Source organism: Salvelinus namaycush, chromosome 22, assembly GCF_016432855.1.
Source record: "Salvelinus namaycush isolate Seneca chromosome 22, SaNama_1.0, whole genome shotgun sequence".
Lineage (NCBI taxonomy): Eukaryota > Metazoa > Chordata > Actinopteri > Salmoniformes > Salmonidae > Salvelinus > Salvelinus namaycush.
Genome location: NC_052328.1, coordinates 1524247 through 1538679, shown reverse-complemented (window position 1 = coordinate 1538679; position 14433 = coordinate 1524247). Strand labels below are relative to the sequence as shown.

The window sequence follows — 14433 nt, the reverse complement described above, 5'->3', positions numbered from 1 at the left end:
CATCAACTGCCTCGTTCCCCTCCACCCCTACATGGGCTGGGACCAAGTAAATCTTATCTGTATACCCATCTGTCTAATCCTGCCATGGGTTTGTAGCACCTCATTCAGCAGGTCTTGTCTTCTACATGACCTAAAGGACTGAAGGCTCATGAACACTGCACATGAATCAGAGCAAATAGCTACTCTGTCTGGCTTGACTTCCTCCAGCCACTGAAAGGCCAACAGTATGGCCATCAGCTCTGCCGTATATACAGCCAGAATATCTGTAATACGTTTCCTGACTGCCACCCCACATTCCTGCACTACAAATACTGACCCAGTACGTCCTGTCCTTCCCTGGCTTCCGGATTGGTACCACTAGTGCTCCTTCCAGCTGTCTGGTAGTTTCCCCTATTCCCACACTCTGTTGTACAACACCAATACCTTATCCAGTGCTTCATCACTAAGATGGGCCAACATAACATAGCACATCTCATCTTTCCCAGGTGAAGTTAACCCAGCCTTACTTATTGCCCTTTCTACCTCTGCCATGGTAACTGGTGCATTCAACGCATCCTTTACATCCTCCCTCCTATCCAGCACTCTCTTGTTCTCTCTCGCCTCCTCTGACAAATTTACAGAGCTTTGCACTTGGACAAATGCTTTGGCCATCATCTCTGCCTTCTTCTCATCTTTTACTGCCACATCCTTCCCACTCGTCAACACTGGATAATCCCACTCCCTTCTGGGAAATGTCAGCTGTGAAATCCTGGAGATCTAAGAACCTATTAGCAGCTTTCACAATTTCTTCGATATTTTGTTAGTTTGTCATGTACAATTAATCACCTGCTCAATAAACACAACAAAATCCACCTCCTATATAGTATTTCAGGATCTCTCAATTGACTGACCTTCACAGACTGTTGGAGATCATCCTCTGCCATAGCTTCATCATCTCTACCCGCTGCTTCGGCAATTTTCACAGCCTCAGCATAGGACACCTTCTCGACAGCCCTGACCCTTCCTACTTTGACCTCCTTCACCCTAACAGGGCACTCAGGGAACTCTGGAACGTGATTTACATCACAATGGCCACACCGTGCATCCTCAGACTCTATTCCGTTTGCAAACACTTGACAAGTGGCCTTTTTTACATTTATGACATTAAAGTGGCTTTTGTACATCAGATCCCACCACATATCTCCTAAATCCCAGCTTTACATGGGTCGGGAGAACTTCTTCATCAAACATCAATAATACAAAGCCATTTCTCCTTCTTTCCATTCACAGTGTGGGTTAAGTGACATGAATCAACTATTCCTGGCATGTTCATCTTAAACCATGAAGCCTCAATCTCCATCGACACACCAGATATGACACCTATTATCAAATCAAATGTTATTGGTCACATACACATGAGTAGCAGATGTTATTGCGAGTGTTAGCGAAATGCTTATATGGACTTGAAGCGAAGCTGCCATCTCTATCGGCGCCATCTTGCTTATCAGTGCCCTACTCCAATAATCATAGCATTCACACTTTCTGCTTTTGTTCTTTTCACACAAATGAAATCAACAACTCACCACTCCTGGTCACACTGACTGACTCAACTTCTCCCAATGCATCCTTCACCTACTTTGTGACCATAAACGGGTTTCCCCGCCAAAAAAACATCCTTGTTCATGAATCGCACTCGAACAAGGAATGAGGCATTATCATACCAAGGCTTATCTTGATTTACAACTTCAGGCCTTTTAGCTCCATTAGATGTTACAGTATTCCAGTCATTTCCTCTATCTTCACTCGCGCCAACAGAATCAAGCATCACCTCTGCTTCCACTGTTACTCTCCCACCTTCGGTAAGCAACTCCAGTATATATTTGGCCTTGTGTTTTAGTTTATTGTTGACCTTTTATTTACCTAGGCAAGTCAGTTAAAGAACAAATTCTTATTTTACAATGACGGCCTACCCCAGTCAAACCATCCCCTAACCCGGACGAAACTGGGCCAATTATGCACCGCCCTATGGGACTCCCGATCACGGCCAGATGTGTGATACAGCCCGGGATCGAACCACTGAGATGCAGTGCCTTAGACCGCTGCGCCACTCGGGAGCATTTGTTCTCCTGCTGAAAGGTGAATTTGTTTCACAGTGTCTGTTAGAAAGCAGACCACCATGTTCTTCTCTAAGATTTTGCCTGCGCTGACCTCTATTCCATTTATTTTTATCCTAAAAAATGTCCCTAGTCCTTGCCGATGACAAGCGTACCCATAACCAATGTTCCCTCTAAACTGCGCGAGTGGGCGGGCGCCCCAGTCCCGCCATACAGTTTGCGCAGAGAAGCACGAGATTGAACTTCACTCAACTTTCCTCCCTTAGTTAATACTATCAACGTTTCCCTTTACTGTGGGAATTGTGATAGAATCAATGCAAAATTATCCACTTTCAATGCAACATACCGAAACAAAACGAACTAGGCAAGACATTGTGTTGTAGGCAGAACACATCAGTGTAGGATTCTACATCACTGACAAGCACCACTCAGCCCATACTCTACACACAGACCGGTGAGGCCTAACCAATCAGAGCTGCAGTAGGCCTATATGCAAATAGACCATTGCCATATCTGTGCCGTTCACTTTGAACTGGACTGTGTTTACAGCATGAGTGGTCTTGAGTAGATGCGCTTGTTTTGAGATCAAAGCGAGAGCTGCATGTGTGTACATTTGTTTATATCCTTTGCTAGTTAGTGATTTATTAGCTAAGTTATAGATCATTTATAGTTAACAATGGGGGAGTGATTGCTCCCTACAAGAGCACAACACTTGTGCATTTCTAGACATCTTTGAAAAGCCAGTCTGGTAAAGATCTTTGTTATGTCTTAAAGGGGCAGTGTTGTATTTTGAGGCATGCTTAAATAAGCTAAGTAGCCAATAGGCAGAGAGTAGCATAATTTGTTTGATTCTTTGTAATAATGGAATGAGAATAATAATGCATTTTATTTTGTAAAGTCATTTCTTGCATCAAACACATTTTCAGTCACCTCATCTGAAGGACAAGTGGATAAACAGGTTAATCAAAAAAGTCTGATGGAATGTAGGCCTACATTGGACACCACACATTGGCTGGTACTGTAGACAATTATAGAACAGCTATTTCCATGATAAAATGTTATGGGATGCATTTTCTTCATTGTTTTTGATGGTAGGCCATTCTGGTAGGCCTACATTATGACCAAATAGCCACAGTAGCCTACTTGACCACTGTCTGAAACTGTAACTTAAAGCGGGTAAAACCTCAGTGTTCACAGTAAACGTGTGCTGGAAGTTACACAAAATGTTCACAACATTTAAGTTTGCGCTCAGCAGGCCTGATATTTTTTCAGTGCTGAAATTGCTTTGAGGGAACATTGCCCATAACATGATGCAGCAAAATATGAAGAGTGGTACTGTCACGGTGCTGACTTTTGCCCGTAGCCTGCAGCAAAAGCCTCTATCCCGTCCTCTGGCTAGGCAGAGTACTTTAGGATTTTAGTTACTTCGGTGTAACGAGGGCCTAGCCGTGCGGCCCTACCAACCCTTCTATGTATTCGTACTGGCCCTTCGCGTGAGTTGGGTTTGTTCCCTCGTTCACGTTGTCACTCCCTTATTTCCCCGGTCTAGTGTGGGGCCTTGGATAGATGAGTACTTTATTACTTTATGTTTATAGATTCTTCCTATACTCCCTTACCTTGTGTCTTCCTCTCTTCTATATCAATACCTAATAACTAATCTTCCGTTAGTTATTATGCTCGTCAGCTAGTAGTCACTTGGAAACTAGTATTGTTATATGTTTGACTTTTCCAAAGATATATTATTGTCCACACAATGAAATATTCTTTAGTGCTATCACTTTAACCTATAACCCAGGGTCACTTTCCGTTTAGCGAGAGTGTCAAAGGCGTTTACTCTCCGGATAGTTTCTCTGGCCTAGTTGTCAAAGTTTCAAGCTTTTATTAAATCACTCTGTTTTTTGTCTTATACACGTTATTACAGCTAAATGGTTATACAGTCCTAATACATCAATAATGCTCAATCAATCCTTAATGCGTTATGCTATGCCAGATACTATTGCAAATATAATCAGCTTAAACACTTCTTATAACTCTTAAACAAAGCAAATAACAATATATTTACCTTAAAGCTCTATTCCCTTGGTCCTTCCCGAAACTGGTGTCTATAAGAGTAATATTGGCAGCCTCTGCTGTGTATAATATTTCATTCTCTTATTGTCTCCAAATTTCTTATGGTTACACTTTTCACTGCCTACTGCCTAGATACTGACCCCTTTCTGATGACCCTTGGCTCTCTACGAGGCTTACTTATATCTGGGCTTTTTCAATCCTTCAAACTGAAATTGTCTCTGGTACTCCAAAAGATAGAACTTGTTGCTCTCCAGGAGATTTCTCTCCTACACAACCGTGTCCTTTTACTCTTTTTAAATGGAGTGGTTTTCCAGGATACAACACAATTTTCAAGATATACCAGTCAATATATTGCTCGTGCCTCAATGTCAAAGTAGTCAATACAAGCAGAGTATAGCGAAGAGTAGTTTACCTTGTCTGATGATTCTCTATGATATCCAAATCATGTAGAGCGAGGATCATGCCCTAGGCACTGACCTCTCCTTCTTTTATACCTCTCTTAGACACTCAGTTTGGGGGAAGACACTTGGGAGTGCAATCAATTTGTCACATTGTGCCACTACTACTTCTCTTGTAGTTGCTACTACGACTTCTCTTGCAATATACTCAAAGTTTGGTGGGACTCAGTCCAATGTCAAGTCTTTCAGCACTGATGCCCAAAAGTCTTCTTCTGCTGGGGCTTCGGTTTGGTCGAGCGGTTCATACCACTCTCCCGCAGTCTTCATGCTGATTGGTTCTTGTTTTATGTCTAGCTCTTTTAGGTCCTGTTCATTTGGCTCCCCCTGCTGGTTTATTTCCGTTGTGGCAGTTCCCTCCTGCATTCCCCAGTCAATAGTTGGTCCTAGGGCCCATGAGTGTAGCTCTGGATCTGGCCCGATTTCTAGGGGAGGGGTCTGATCTCTTTTACTTTTCGCTACAGTACTCAGTGATGGATTTGAGAAAAACATAACAGTTTGTATTCAGGACATAAGGTTCATTTATTTGCTGTTTTACTTTAGTGCCTTATTGCAAACAGGATGCATGTTATGGAATATATTTAATCTGTACATTCTGTCCTTTTCAGTCTGTCATAGCTACAATGTTGTAGATCCATCCTGTTTTCCATCACACTCATTAAACTCTGTTTTAAAGTCACCATTGACCTCATGGTGAAATCCCTGAGTGGTTTCCTTCCTCTCCGGCAACGGCGTAAGGAAGGAGGCCTGTATCTTTGCAGTGACTGGGTGTATTGATACACCTTCCAAAGTGTAATTAATTACTTCTCCATGCTTAAAGGGATATTCAAATGTCTGCTTTTTTAATTTTACCCATCTACCAATAGGTGCCCTTTGCACCTATTGGTAGATGGGTATCTGTTTGAATCTGTGCTTGAAATTCAATGCTCGACTGATACCTTACAGATAATTGTATGTGTGGGGTACAGAGATGAAGTAGTCATTACAAAATCATGTTAACCCCTATTATTGCATACAGAATGAATCCATGCAACTTATGACTCGTTATGCATAATTCCACTGTGACATTATGGGATATTGCTTGTAGGCTCGTGACACAATCTAAATTCAGTCTAACAACATGGGAAAAGTCAAGGGGTGTGAATACATTCTGAAGGCACTATTTTTATGTTAGTCAAAGAAGTTTAGAAGTTGAAATTGAGCGTAGTAGTGACTGTATGCACTATGAAAGTGACACAGCATTTAAGGATGTAACCTTATAATTTTTGTAGGCTTTTTGAATGGTCTTCAATGTAGAAAAAATATTTGGCAGAAGTAAATTCATTCACACAAAAAAATATAATTTGATATCCTAAACGGCCTCGTTTTCACATTGTATTTTTAATTGTCAAACCCATCAAAAATATTAAGGGGACAAGACCCAGACGTACGATGACTCCACAGCGCAGCGTTTTACAGTAGTGGGATAGTATCCTTTAAATGATAGTCACCCTAAATTAAATATAACGTAGCCCCATAATGCACTATGATATAAAGGACTTCATTTAAATACACAAACAAGTAATTTACTATTTACCATGTAGCCTAATTAATTAGCCATGTATTTACCATGTCAATTGGCTGTAGGACTATCCACTGATCTCGTCCCACTAAGCTCTCTCTCCCTCTGCGTGTCTTTCCTCTGCTGCACTCTTGTTCTGTGGTCCTGCTGCATCAGTGTGTTTTTTCTCTCTCTGTCTCTCGAGGAAAGGAGAGCCACGGGAAGCAGGCGACGACACGGATAAGTGATATTAAAAAGTTGTACGCAAGCAACCTATTCCAGAGTCGTCTGCGCGTTTTAAAGTTTGAAAAGCCATTCAATCTTAAAAAGGGATTTAGAAGGAGTAGCTTTCCAAAGAATAAGATAAAGGTCAAAGATCAGGAATGTGACTGAAGTCACACTAAAATCTCTTTATTAGACAGAAATATACACATTTAGAGAAGCAGATATTTAAATGTTAAAATGTTTGACTTCTTCAGGCTGTTTCTCGGGATCCCCTCCTCTCTCTAGGTGCAGGTTGTTGTAAGGATATTGTTTGGGTGCCTGGAATAGAGAACAGGGATGACCTAACAGGGGGCATCAGACAGGATGTACCTGTTCACCTTTCCTACAGAAGAGGACATTTGAAGACCTTTTTACTTTTTAAAAACAGGTGTTTGGTGAGTGTGTGAGGTGCTCAATGGTCTCCCATAAATACCAGAAAGCTATCATAAGATAGGAAATGAAATGGCAAAATATAGTGGAATATGATAATTGCGCTTCAGTTACCAATGCATGTCTTCACTCTATTGAATTGGTAGCAGGGCAAGGAAACAAATGAGAACACTAACAGCAGTAGCATCATCTCCGTGTACACCCGTCATTAAACTGTATTCAGGGATCAGATCTGTTGCTCCAACTGTAAAATCCAATATTAGTGTCCACGGGACAGATATGAGGGGTAGACCCAAAGGCTGTTATTGGATAAGTCCTTTTCAAATCCAGATGTCATAGTAAAAAAAAAGGTATTGAGATGGGAAAGGGTTTCAATACAACAGGAAAGCATATAATTACATTATCTTCTGGTCTGTGACATCTTAGGGGTTACAACGGCGATTACAACGGAGACAAAAGACTGATGCTTTGCTCAATGCAATACTTACCACAGGCTGGTAAGATGGAAACTTCTCCCCAAAGTAGAACATCAGCAGCATGAATCCAACGAAACCAAACAGATGTTTGCACATGGTGTGCCAGTCCACAGGGCTGGGCGACGTGTCCACTCGATTCCTGATGAACATGTCAAAATCCCAGTGGATCTAGAACAAAAACATGACAACAGGGGCGAGAACCCACTGTAAATGAGTCCGGGGGGGGGGGAAATACATGAGCAAACAATGATTCATAACTTAAACACATTCACGTACTGCCATTTCAAATGTCTACGTACATAAATGTACACAATACTTTACAGTAAACAGGTGGCGTACTGTGTACAATATACAGTAGGGCTGTAACGATACCAGTATTGTAATATTTTCCCCATGGCAAAACATTTACACGAAGCAGCGCAAACTCTTTGGTTCTTTTATAAAACCTGCTTTGTGTCAAATGTTGTGTGCTATAGCTTGGAAAATAAATACAAAATGTGACTCTGGGTAACATGTTTGTTTCCAACATTAACGCTGTTTTCCTAAATTAGTTAATCCGCTTTGTGTTGTTTTCTTGCCGCGATACTAAACAAGTATCGGGATACTGGTATTGTCCCAGACCTAATATATAGTCTTATTAGTCAGTTGTGTAGTCACGATACTTGTAGGTAGATGTCTTTTATTTTTAATATTCACTGAAAAATAAATAAACCAAACATGCAAAGATTTGACTGAGTTACAGTTCATGAGGAAATCTGTCATTGAAATAAATTCATTAGGCCGTGATCTATGGATTTCACATGACTGGGAATACAGATATACATCTGTTGGTCACAAACACCTTTAACGAAAAAAGGTTGGTGTGTGGATCAGAAAACCAGTCAGTATCTGGTGTGACCACCACTTGACTCATGCAGCGCGACACATCTCCTTCGCATAGAGTTGATCAGGCTGTTGACTGGCCTGTGGAATGTTGTCTCACTCCTCTTCAATGGCTGTGAAAAGTTGCTGGATATTGGCAGGAACTGGAAAACTCTGTCGTACATGTGGATCCAGAGCAACCCAAACATGCTCAATGGGTGACATGTCTTGTGAATATGCAGGCAATGGAAGAACTGGGACTTTTTCAGCTTCCAGGAATTGTGTACAGATCCTTGTGACATGGGGCTGTGCATTATCATGCTGAAACATGAGGTGATGGCGGCGGATGAATGGCACGACAATGGGCCTCAGGATCACATCACGGTATCTCTGTGCATTCAAAATGGCCATTGATTAAATGCAATTGTGGTCATTATCCGTAGCTTATGCCTGCCTGCCTATACCATAACCACACCATGGGGCACTCTGTTCACAACAGAAAACCGCTCGCTCACACAACGCCATACTTCACCCTTGAAGAGCACACCTCCCCCTCTTTCCCAGTGGCCATCTGCCCACTGAAGTCAGTTACGACACCAAACTGCAGTCAGGTCAAGACCCTGGTGAGGACAACAAGCACGAAGATGAGCTTCCCTGAGATGGTTTCTGACAGCTTGTGCAGAAATTCTTTGTTTGTGCAAACCCACAGTTTCATCAGCTGTACGGGTGGCTGGTCTCAGACGATCCCGCAGGTGAAGAGGCCGGATGTGGAGGTCCTGGGCTGGCGTGGTTACACGTGGTCTGCGGTTGTGAGCCCGGTTGGAAGTACTGCAAAATTCTCTAAAATGACATTGAAGCGGCTTATGGTAGAGAAATTAACATAACTCCGGTGGACATTCCTGCAGTCAGCATACCAACTGCACACTCCCTCAAAAATGGAGACATCTGTGGCATTGTGTTGTGTGAAAAAAACTTTACATTTTAAGTGGCCTTTTATTGTCCCCAGCACAAGGTGCACCTTTGTAATGATAATGCTGTTTAATCAGCTTCTTGATATGCCACACCTGTCAGGTGGATGGATTATCTTGGCAAAGAAGAAATGCTCACTGACAGGGATGTAAACAAATTTATCAAAATTGGAAAGAAATACGCTTTTTTTGCATATGAAACATTTGTGATGTTTTATTTCAGCTCATGAAACCAACCTATTAACATGTTGCATTTATATTTTTGGTCAGTGTAAGTATTGTGAGATCTGATACTGTATCTTGACAACACTATTAGTCAGTCAGTGTGTAGAAATATACCCCACTTCTATCTTACCGTCTCTCCCCAGTTCCTCCTCAGGTCTGGATGGTCCCAGGAATACCAGGGGTCTCTCTCATGCTGGGATCTGTCTGGCAATTGTGGGTAGTCTCCATACCTACAGAAACACAACAGGAAAAAAAGTGTGTGGGTGAATAACCTTAGGTAATGCACAAATCCTTAAACGTTCAACTCCCATTGCGGTCCAATATTTGCTCTCATACCCTATATATAGTGCATCCCATAGGGCTCTGGTCAAAACTAGTGCACTATGTAGGGAATTGTATACCGTTTGGGATGCAGAGCCTCAGTCATTTCAGTGAGTTCAACCCACAGGTTGAATTACCAAATCAATTTGCTAGTTGTCTGGTAAAGGAACATAGCTCCTGCTGTAATGGGGTGGTGTATCGATGACAGGAAAACAATGGCATGTGTGTCCTTCCTTATCCATGGTACCCCGCGTCCTTACCCCTCGCCATTATCCGGGATTGGTTCATAATCCTCCACCCTCATGTTGTACTTCTTTGCTGCAGCTGCTCTCTCCTCGGGCGTCTTGGGGTATGGCCCTGGCAGCATGCCCTTGGAAGGTCCAGAGGCTATACAACATTTGGAAAGAAGTCAATACAGTACCATTTATCCCCATGATCAACCAGAGAGTGTGATTGTAGGCTAACTAGCCATTTGAGAGTAACGTTAGGAATTGCTTAAAAAAAAAATATATATATATATCACAGTCGTGGCCAAAGGTTTTGAGAATGACACAAATATTAATTTTCACAAAGTTTGCTGCTTCAGTGTCTTTAGATATTTTTGTCAGATGTTACTATGGAATACTGAAGTATAATTACAAGCATTTCATAAATTTCAAAGGATTTTATTGACATTACATGAAGTTGATGCAAAGAGTCAATATTTGCAGTGTTGACCCTTCTTTTTCAAGACCTCTGCAATCCGCCCTGGCATGCTGTCAATTAACCTCTGGGCCTCATCCTGACTGATGACAGCCCATTCTTGCAGAATTTGTGGGTTTTTGTTTGTCCACCCGCCTGGTTGGGAGAAGTTGCTCTCGAAGGATGTGTTGGTACCATTATTTACGGCTGTGTTCTTAGGCAAAATTATGAGTGAGCCCACTCCCTTGGCTGAGAAGCAACCCCACACATGAATGGTCTCAGGATGCTTTACTGTTGGCATGACACAGGACTGATGGTAGCGCTCACCTTGTCTTCTCCGGACAAATTTTTCTCCTGATGCCCCAAACAATCGGAAAGGGGATTCATCAGAGAAAATGACTTTACCCCAGTCCTCAGCAGTCCAATCCCTGTATCTTTTGCAGAATATCAGTCTGTCCCTAAAGTTTTTCATGGAGAGAAGTGGCTTCTTTGCTGCCCTTCTTGACACCAGGCCATCCTCCAAAAGTCTTCGCCTCACTGTGCGTGCAGATGCACTCACACCTGCCTGCTGCTATTCCTGAGCAAGCTCTGTACTGGTGGTGCCCCGATCCCACAGGTGAATCAACTTTAGGAGATGGTCCTGGCGCTTGCTGAACTTTCTTGGACGCCCTGAAGCCTTCTTCACAACAATTGAACCGCTCTCCTTGAAGTTCTTGATGATCTGATAAATGGTTGATTTAGGTGCAATCTTACTGGCAGCAATATCCTTGCCTGTGAAGCCCTTTTTGTGCAAAGCAATGATGGCGGCACCTGTTTCCTTGCAGGTAACCATGTTTGATAGAGGAAGAACAATGATTCCAAGCACCACCCTCCTTTTGAAGCTTCCAGTCTGTTATTCGAACTCAATCAGCATGACAGAGTGATCTCCAGCCTTGTCCTCGTCAACACTCACACCTGTGTTAACGAGAGAATCACTGACATGATGTCAACTGGTCCTTTTGTGGCAGGGCTGAAATGCAGAGGAAATGTTTTTTGGGGATTCAGTTCATTTGCATGGCAAAGAGGGACTTTGCAATTAATTGCAATTCATCTGATCACTCTTCATAACATTCTGGAGTATATGCAAATTGCCATCATACAAACTGAAGCAGCAGACTTTGTGAAAATTTATATTTGTTTTGTGTCATTCTCAAAACTTTTGGCCACGACTGAGATATCTATATATATAGATATCTCTCTCTCTCTCACACACACACACACACACACACACACACACACACACACACACACACACACACACACACACACACACGCGCGCGCCTAGCGTATGTACTTGCACAAGTTATCCAAAGACAGTAACGTTGGCTGGCCAGGTAACCGTGTATGGGATCTAGCCTAATATTTGATCGTAGACAGCTAGCTACATACTACTGAATGAAGCTTTTACCAACGTTAGTAAACCACTGAACAAGATGCAGCTCAGTTGTAGGCAAGCTAGGCTAGCTCAAGGTTAGCGACACTTTGCCTGGCATGTTCTAACTTCCATTCCAACTTGATGCAGGCATTTTGCATTTGTACAACGATATCGCAAAAACCATAAAGATCCATGAACCAACCTGCTCTGACTTGAGAGAAAAGCGCCGAGAAGCCTGTCTGTTTCCCCTTGGAAAGAGCTCGAGCCCAATTTCTGAAACCCACGGCAGCCATGTTCAATTGTTGCGGTGACATTGAACAGTGAAATACGCATGCGTCCGGTGATAACTACGGGAAATCCAATGTTTTTTTTTTTTTTTCTCTCTCTCTCTCGTCGCTTCTTCTTCTTTGGGATTTGGTTGGTGGATTGCATCCAACTTGAAGGTGCATACACTGCCATCTACTGTACTGGAGTGTGAAGCTAGTCACAGTAAACCTACACGGCGGGCGTCACAAACACTAGGAATCTTCAACTTCAATCGCTCCATCTCCACACTTAACGCTACCCCAGAAATCACTCCTTTCAACGGTGTCCTGTTCCTAAGAGCAAATCAAGAAACAGATCTTGACTCAAGTTGCGTGACACGGAGCGTCTGCTCCCTCTGATCAGAAGAGACACACAAAAATATCACAAGTCCACTACTAGTTTATTTCATCCTTTCTCACCCACCCTGAAAATACAAATGGATCCGCCAAAAGGCAAGCGTCCACTTTCTCCAAAAATGTCACTCCTACTGGACCAGATTCTTCTTTATTCAAACTCGGCGGTCCTCACCATACTGCATCCTCCCTCTCAGGTTCCATCTCTGACCTACTGGAGGACGGATCCCTGTTTTTACACATGATGCCAAGCTCCCTCAACCACACCACCTGCCACCGCAGTTAATTCAACCTCACTCTCGTCACGTTCAATTTCCTTCTGTAGCTTTTCCAAAGGTTCTGTGATATCCTCCATTCCATATTCACTCAAAACATATTCCACTTTTCTTCCTTGTCTACCATCTTACCACCTTAAAAAAGGGGGTATTTTTTCAGAATAGCAGTCTCTTTGATCAGAAAAACGTCAAAGTATAGAAACGTCAAACATAAAACAATCCAAATAGTGAATTGTATTTTATCCTCAAACATCCACAGTGCTCAGTTAAATTGTGTATATTCTTTGGATATTGTATATCCTTCCATACAAGTAGGTTTGAGTTTATATGCAGCTGGAGACTTGGGTTTCTCCTACTGTAGCCTACAAATGTTGTTTTAACAATGTTAAACAATTAAATGGACAACACATTTTAAGATTTCAGCCAAAAGATTTATTCACTTCCTCTGTTTTGCAACAATAACAAAAGGGAGTAATTAGTTATATTGAGACCATAGTGATAGGCCTACTGATCACCAACAGGGGCTGGAGGGATCTGATATTCTGAGTGAATGCACTGAAACTCAGAGTCCTTCTCCCTTCCTCATCAGATCCAGCTCAGCTGCATTTAGTCTGCATTTACTGAGGGATCGTCACTCTGCCTCTGCTGATGAAGGACCCACTTTCTTGACAACCATAAAGGGAACAGATGACTCCATTTATAGTAGGCCTGCGATGTCTTTCTCCACGTTCTCAGTAGGGCCATGAAGTTCATAACTGGGGAAAAGGAGAGGCTATTATAGAATAGGACATTAAGTATTTTCAAATCTTATTTGTACATTAATGAATGAATTAATTATATGAATGAATGCATGAACTTACCGCCTGAAAGGCGCCCCATCAGAATCGATTAGAAACTTCTCAAAGTTCCAGCGAATGTCATTGACTTTGATGGGTGACCAGTAGAGCCTCTTTATATCTCCTATGACAGGGTTCACATAGGGCAAAGACTCCTGTTGTACAAGACATGAACAAATGCTGTTAGTGAGGTCTAATGCCCATAAGGTATTCAACTTGCCCCCAGAGTGCAGTACATAATAGTGCATAAGGACATGTCAAATATACTACCTTGAGATAGGCGAAAAGAGGTTCTTCGTTCAACCCATTGACCTCGATCTTGCCAAACACAGGGAACTTGGGGACAAACCCCCCACCTGGCCTTACATACTTGAGAAGGTTGAGTGTTTCATGATTTACCTCTGAAGAAACAACAACAAATGTAACAGACCAGTGAGCTTATTAGTTCTGAAACAGAGGCATTCATAAAACAGACTGGTCTCGTCATCACGCATGACAAACAAGCATACTATTTAACTTGGCAAGTCAGTTATGAACAAATTCTTATTTACAATGACGGCCTACCCCTAACCCAGACGACAATGGGCCAATTGTTCGCCGCCCTATGGGACTCCCAATCACGGCTGGTTGTGATACAGCCTGGAATTGAACCAGGGTCTGTAGTGAGATGCAGTGCTTTAGACCGCTGCGCCACTCGGAAGCCCACACATGAGCATTTTGATACTTAGCATTACTCCTAGAGACAAAGTAGGCCTATAAGTTACAACAGATCAAAAACCTTTATTGTTATTTCAAAAAGAATCTCTTACCAGGTGCCTGAAGGCCAAACTGATTGCAGGAGAATCCCAGGACAGTGAAGTTGAGGTCACCAAACATTTCCATGAGTGCATTCATTCTGTGGTACT

The 14433-nt window shown here is 42.4% G+C and overlaps 1 protein-coding gene and 1 pseudogene across 1 annotated transcript; both read right to left on the bottom strand.

Moving 5' to 3' along the window:
* Positions 1-6534: 6534 nt before the first annotated feature.
* Positions 6535-12117, bottom strand: LOC120017448 (annotated as a pseudogene).
* Positions 12118-13389: 1272 nt separating this feature from the next.
* Positions 13390-14422, bottom strand: LOC120017449 (glutathione peroxidase 6-like). The gene is made up of 4 exons (XM_038960200.1): positions 14338-14422; positions 13799-13929; positions 13553-13683; positions 13390-13447 (listed from the first exon to the last, which is right to left on the bottom strand). Exons 1-4 carry the CDS (start codon positions 14420-14422, stop codon positions 13390-13392), a joined length of 405 nt encoding a protein of 134 aa, XP_038816128.1.
* Positions 14423-14433: the final 11 nt, after the last annotated feature.

Excerpts from the sequence above, each read along its gene's own strand:
- LOC120017449 (XM_038960200.1), bottom strand. The coding sequence starts at position 14,422 with ATGAATGCACTCATGGAAATGTTTGGTGACCTCAACTTCACTGTCCTG. Across the intron at positions 13,930-14,337 it reads GTTTGGCCTTCAGGCACCTG|AGGTAAATCATGAAACACTC; the intron begins GTAAGAGATTCT and ends TTGTTTCTTCAG. Across the intron at positions 13,448-13,552 it reads GATGGGGCGCCTTTCAGGCG|TTATGAACTTCATGGCCCTA; the intron begins GTAAGTTCATGC and ends CCTTTTCCCCAG.